General features: G+C 36.3%; 1 protein-coding gene across 1 annotated transcript; it reads right to left on the reverse strand.

The window, feature by feature from the left end:
- Positions 1–3,504: 3,504 nt before the first annotated feature.
- LOC119986994 (ribonuclease 3-like) lies at positions 3,505–4,236 on the reverse strand. Its single transcript, XM_038831677.1, has 3 exons — positions 4,054–4,236; positions 3,741–3,960; positions 3,505–3,656 (listed from the first exon to the last, which is right to left on the reverse strand). Exons 1-3 carry the CDS (start codon positions 4,234–4,236, stop codon positions 3,505–3,507), a joined length of 555 nt encoding a protein of 184 aa, XP_038687605.1.
- Between the last annotated feature and the right edge of the window lie 2,772 nt (positions 4,237–7,008).

The following is a 7,008-nucleotide window of genomic DNA, read 5'->3' on the forward strand; positions in this document are numbered from 1 at the left end:
TCCCCCCTATTAGTTTTTATCTATTATAAATAATTTACATTATTCAAACTTTGAACACGCTAACATGACATCGAGGAAAGAAATTCATAACAAATAATTCATACATGGCAGTGAGAATGAGAAAAACAGCATTCAATTGTCTTAAATGGTGCCAAGAGAATCAATAGAACATTGTCGACTAAAAAGAGGAGGGATTTACAATTATGAATATTTTTTTTTAAATAATTTATATTTGGCAGTGGAAGTGTGCAACCCTCATTATTGTATTGGATAACCTTTTACTTCATCTTATCTTCCTACTTGTACGAGTTGCCACGTTTCGCTCAGTTGTACAAAAAGATAGGGATCCTAAATTTTTTGTGTTCCATATTAAATATGATGTGTCAAGAATTGAGTGATTTTGTATGGGACTCATGCATTAAGTTGAGAATAAAGTAAAGGGAAATGATAATTTGTGTTCGAAGGATGAAAAAAGTATATTGGAAGATGAAAAAAGATATATATTTTGAGTTTCAAAAATTGAGTGAGTGAGAAAGTGTTCATTACACATGGTATAATGTGATATGTTATAGTGAATCCTTAACAAGTGTCATTAGGGTAAACGTTATCAATACCGTAAGTAAATTATCTATTGTGTAACACATCAAATTTGAGATAATTGGAATATTAATTTTTAAGATTTGTATCATTATTGTTGTTGGTTGTATGTGTATACATAGGGATAGGAGTCTCCAATTTTACCTCTAATTCCCTCCTAAAAATCATATTAAATCTTAAATTTTTTTAAAATGCAATATTATAGTTTAAAAGTTAGAAATTAGTGTCTAGGGTTAGAGCTTTTTTAAACGTCTTAGATTTTGGGAAACCATAATCTACTTCAGAAAACTAGAGAGTTTACTTCAATAAATTAGAGTTTCTAATGAAAAATACAAAAATGCCCCTGCAATACTATTCAACAAAAAAACACTATTTATGATCACGAGCTTCCACAAGACGTTTTGCGTGAGTTGTGTGTAAAATATGTTTCCGGGAAGGGGGCCAGTGACAAAAGCCAAGGACGAGGGTGTGTGAGAACATTTATGTATTGTAAGAGCCAGGTTGATTTGTTGTGGATTACAATTTACAAGTGAGAAGGTCCAGATTGATTTCTTTGGATTAATCTCACCACACTTCCAACCTTTTTCTCCATCACATTTATTGTCCTTTGCAAATAAAAAGCGACGCACGTCGTACAACTACTGAAGATTTTTTTATGTGGTGGTGTCGATGTAATATAATGAAAGTTGCATGCAAAGCATCTTCCCTGGTATATCCTCTAATTAAAGTACGTACGTACGTAAATATCATCTTTCTGTAAACGGAGATCTACCAAATACCAATAGCTCTATCATTATAAAACTTTATACCATTCAGTTCAAGTGCTAACAAATATACCAATATGTCCTTCATAAATATTTGGACTAAAAACCCATACATATGACGGACCATCCACCTTATCTCCTCCATGCAAACTTCATCTCCTCCACGAAAGAAGACAAATACGTCTCTCCTCACTATCCTTTCTCTCCTCCCACAACTTCTCTCACTTCCTCTCTCTCTCCGTCACTGCTTGCATCATCACCCGCCATGCCAGAAGAAGTCACTTAGTGGGCTTCCTTCTCGGGTGGCTGGGACCTGCTGTAAATTTTTTACAGCAGGTCCCTCTGTAATGACTCTAAGGGCATTAAAAAAAAATTATTTTATTTTTTAAAAAATTATGGATATGTTTTGATCAGGTTTACGAGTGTAACAGTATATTTTTTATCCCATACAAAAATTAAATTGAACATGAAAAAGAGATGAAGATTGTGGACCGTTGAATATAAACCCGTAACATTATATGTCTATCTTGTGATGAATTTGATTTTTGTTTGGGCTAAAAATTATACCGTTAGATTCGTAAACACGATCAAAACACATTTATAATTTTATTTTATTTTTAGGAAAATTTTAAACACTTCTTATTTATTAAGGTGGGGTCTGCTGTAAAAAAAATTACAGCAGACCCCCGGCACTCTTCCTCCTCTTGCTCCTTCTCAACCGATCTCTGGCTTTTGAGACTTATACTGTGATTTTTCAGTATGTTTTAAGAATTATACTATAATTTGAGATATGTACTGAAATGTTTTAGTATGTAATTCAGTATATTTTTGAATAAAATATGGAACACATGCAAAGAAACAAACCCAACCAAACACCATCAACAACAAAGAAGCAAAGATCTGGAATTCTAGGTCAGAGACCTTAAGAGGACTAGAATCAAGCCAGCTAAGGACTACAAACTTACTCAGCTGGAAACCAAGCAACCAACATGTCTTCTCGGTTCACCCCGAGAAGAGCAACCAGTTGAGATCTTCTTGTTCCTCCGGCCATAAGAACACATCAACAGCAAATTCGCTATCGATTCTGTGGTGAGTCACTTAAAGGCGTTAATGGTCGCTAACCTCTATGTCTCACGTTTGCATCGTTTGATTAGTCATTTCGTGGCCTTTTCTCTGCCTTGTGGTGTTGGTGGAGAGGAGTAACTGTATTGAGAGGGAGGGGTGGAGAGTAATTGCCTGTGTTTAGTGACGGCGGACATATGTGTTGCAAAACTGTTCTATACTGACAATAGCGAACAATTAGTGACCACGATAGGTATGCTACGCTCGACAGTACATTACGCTCTCCTCTCACACAATTTCTCTTTTCCTCATAGCTTTGAGGTATTAAATAATACTTTCAATATAAACCATTATTTAACAATATGGTCGTGGGGACAATTTTCGATGGTGCTACTGATACCGGCAGAGATAGTGGTAAGGCGACTTGGCCACATGGTTGTTGCACGATGTGCGAATTGTGCTGATATTGAATTTAATGGAATACTAATAAGGGTAAAAGTGTCTTTAAATTTTAATTTTAAGTTATGATGCCGGGTATGGATATATATGTATGTATGTATCATATTTATAATAGGACGGATTTGCTGTAGAAAATGGTAGCATACATTTTATTTAGATGATGATTTATGACATCAAACTAGCTAACTCATAAAAGAGCAGTAGGCACAAACCCAGATGCACGCTTACAAAGAGCAACTAAGGACATTATTGCTCCATTAACAGCTTGTGTCAAAGCATTCACGAGACACGTGATATGTGAGTCTTGTACTATTGTTGACTAATGTATTTGGCGGGAGTAGTTTTAGGTAGATGGCTTTGGAGCCATATCTCTGTACAGTGTAATGTACTTTTATTGATTATTTTATTCTTTCCTCTTAGCTTAAGATGTAAGTTTTGGTTCTGTGTAAAAGTAAGAAAGTAATTTATCTCTTCCCGAATGCCTTTCCTCTCTGTAATCCTTATGGGCTTCTAAAGGTTTTCAGCTTGCTTTTATCCTCAACCAGACTAATAGGAAGGGAACTGGATCTTCTCAGTCCTGGAACAGCCATAGTATTTGGTTTCTGGGTATGACTTAGGCATGTTAACTCTGGCAAATGCATATGATGGTCTCGTAGAATTGTGTGACGTTCTTGGCGTCCTTGTTGCCACGGATTTGAACATTCACTCCCAGCGCTTTTTCAATGGCATTTGCATATAAGAATGCTTCGTATTTCCCATTGTCGGGGTAAACACCTACACAAGCAATTAATTAATGGCCTAATTGCATATACATATACGTATACACACACACATATATATATATATATATTAAGTTACCTGCGGACTCGAGGATGTCTAGAAGATCTATTGCTGTAACGTAAGTTGAGGCAACCTTAAAGTAAAAGTCGGGACACAAAGGATATGGTGAACACATTCCAGCTCTGCTCCATTGAAGACGCCAAAACTCCAAGTTCTTCTCAATGTTGGAGTAACCATATCGATTTGGCCAATACTCGATCAAGTCATCTAGGACTCCATACTTTCTTAAGTAGGCAGCCTTTCATGTTGTCAAAAAATGAATTTATGATTAGTTACTTAGAAGTCCATGATCAATTAAGTTAAGTAGAAAAAATGAAGATATGGTACTAACTGTTATTGTGTCTGCTGGTCTTGGACGGGCGTCATTGCAGCGACTTTCATTGTAGGGAGGAACGTAATTGTCAAGGAGATAGTATGGTTGGAGAGTGTGGATGATGAAGTAGCGTTTAATTGGTGTTTCACATTTCTCACTACCACCGGTCAAATATGTGGCAAGTAATTTTACAAATCCCATTCGATTGTCTCAACTATCTTAAATACTGTGATAGATGCTAATACAGGCAGATCAATAAAGGAAAAGAAGATCGTAAATCAAACCAACGTTTGATAAAAAGACACACTGGAATCCACCAGAATTTGAGAGAAACTCTCTAGGGTTTTCATATATTTGATAAAATAAATGATAATGACCTCTAGGGCCGGCTACATCCTAATATGAAGCAAAACACCAAATATAAAAAGTTACAAAAACACCCCTAAAAACAGAAATCACTTAATTTGAGACCCTAAACGATTGAATTTGGCAAAACTAGGGTGGGGCCAGGAGCCTAAGGCACCTGGTTCGGTTCAGAACGCCGTTTCGCTTCAGCCGGCCAAATTTCATCGAAAACGAACAATGTTTGCAAATTTTCCAGTTCTGCAGTCACACCCTCAAAATGATTTCTACTAGCTGGTAAAATTGGTAATTAACTCCAACTTTCTGTTTGTCACAAAACAGCTCCAAATCAACTCAAATCAACTTCAAAACAACTCAAAATCAGCTCCTATATCAGATGCACACGATTTCACATGAATTATGTGCGTCCATCTTGTTATTTGGCAAGTAATCTTGGATATGTGCCACATGAATGTTATGAGAACCGATTTCGGCCACATGGCCTTCTTATATTAGGGCCGTAATTTTATTATTAATAATTTATTATATTCGTATGTATTAATTTCTTGTATAAGTATGTTTTTGATGTGCAGTGAAGTGGGCCAGTGACAAAAGACAAAGAAGGACTGTATGGCTGTATGCGGGGACCATTTATCGTGAGAACCCAGGTAGTGAATAATGCAAAGGCCCTACATTGGCCATTAACGAAAGAGTTAATGAGTAGATGGATAAAGTTCAGGTGTGTTATATATATTTTTCAGTACTGAAGGGGCCCGGTGAGGAAAGCGAAGGACGAGTAGTGTCTGTGTGAAGTTTAAGGTATTGCAGGAGCCAGCTTCGCTTGACTTGATTGTGGATAACAATTGACAAGTGAGAAGGTCCACATTGATTTCTTTGGATTCTAACCACATGCACTGTCAATCTTTTCTCCATCGCCACTTTTGTCCTTCGCAAATAAAAAGCCACGCTCTTCCTGAATCACACACAGATGCACATTCCGAAAACGTTTATAGATGATATATAGTGTGTGTATATATATATATATGAATTACTTTGTGGGGTCAGAACTTTCTTTGTTATTTTTTTAAGAAACCCTTTTGATAATGTGAGTAAATAAAGAGAACTTAAGTAAGTCTAGAAAAATTCAAGTAAACCCGGCTAACTAGTTAGTCAAATTTGACCTACTTTCATATTGAAGTTCGCAAGCCAAACTCATCAATAATATTAGTTTTTTTTTGGGTTTGTTGGAACCTATGGATATATTGGGCCCACAATGCTTTGTTTTTCACGGGTAGTCTCACTTAATGGTAGAAAAGCATTGTTGATGTATAAGGAGTTGGGCTTTACTTAAACCAATTGCCTGAGTTATGCTAAACCGATGTGGGATTTAAGTCTTGATGTTTCCCCGCACTTGTAGGTTGGGTTATGCTAGGCTCAACAAGTGAAGTATTGACCACGTCCAATTGGTCTGATTACTCGGATCGATTACTCCGATATCTTGTTGAAATTCTCAACCCAAACACATCAACAATATATATTGTTTTCTTTGTGTTTGTCGGATTATTATGGATACATAGGGCTTGCAATGGTTTGTTCTTCATTGGTCATCTCACTTAATGATATTTTACATTAAAAAATGCATTGTTGATGTGTGAAGAGTTGAGTTTTGTTTATAAATCTCTCGATTGGGTTATGTCAGATCGAAGTGACTTGGATTTGAGTCTTGACATTTCACAAAGAGTAAGTAAATATCTCAAAAAAAAAAGTCTCGAAAACCTAATTAAATGGGATTTAAGTTAAGAAGCCCCTTTTTATGTTTATGCTTTGCTGTCCATGTCATGTTAACGTTAGTGTGTTTAAAGTTTCAACAATGTAAGTTATTTGTTACAATGAAAGTTGCATGCAAAGAATCTTCCCTGGTATATCCTTTGAGTACGTAAATATCATCATTGAGTAAATTATTGTATATGTGTCATTGACAATTATCGTATTTATAATGGGATAACTATCGTTGAAACCTCTGTACTTAAAATCAATAATCCATCAAAAAAATCAAATCAAAGAAGTTAATGGCTGCCGGCGACGACTTCGGCAGTGACTCTAGTGAGATCTCCTCCAGCAATATATTTGCATTTCAACCAAAGCAAATATCAAAATCAACGCAATGAAGTCCACAAAACAAACAATTAATGCGTACAAAAAAATAGGAAAACCCAGAAAAATAGCAAAAGTTGCAAACCACTTTAGCAATCGATCGCGGAAGATCGATAACAAGTTCCTAGTTCAAAGACCTTGATGGTGTCATTGACCTTGATAACTGGATCTGGGTAGCATATGGTGCGGAATATTTTGGAGGAACCAGATCCAGCGATATCCGCACACCCGGAGGACGAGAGGGGCAGGTCAGGGTGCATTGAGAGAGAGAGAGAGGGGTTTTGACGGAGGAGGGTTTGTGGGAGGATTGGTGGTGATGGAGATCTGGGGAGAAGACCCTGAATTTAAGATTTTTAAATTTTAGTATATTTTTTATTTTTGTTTTCTGTCTAACAAGGGCCGTTGTTTAAAGTACAAGAATTCAATTAGCCCTTCAATGATACTTATCCTTATATATATATGAATTAATAGGAGGGA

The sequence above is a fragment of the Tripterygium wilfordii genome, chromosome 20 (assembly GCF_013401445.1).
Source record: "Tripterygium wilfordii isolate XIE 37 chromosome 20, ASM1340144v1, whole genome shotgun sequence".
Lineage (NCBI taxonomy): Eukaryota > Viridiplantae > Streptophyta > Magnoliopsida > Celastrales > Celastraceae > Tripterygium > Tripterygium wilfordii.

What these genes read in the sequence shown, in the direction of transcription:
- LOC119986994 (XM_038831677.1), bottom strand. Translation starts at nt 4,236, where the DNA reads ATGGGATTTGTAAAATTACTTGCCACATATTTGACCGGTGGTAGTGAG. An exon ending in GACCAGCAGACACAATAACA is followed by an intron (nt 3,961 to 4,053) that starts GTTAGTACCATA and finishes ACAACATGAAAG; the next exon opens with GCTGCCTACTTAAGAAAGTA. An exon ending in AGACATCCTCGAGTCCGCAG is followed by an intron (nt 3,657 to 3,740) that starts GTAACTTAATAT and finishes TTGCTTGTGTAG; the next exon opens with GTGTTTACCCCGACAATGGG.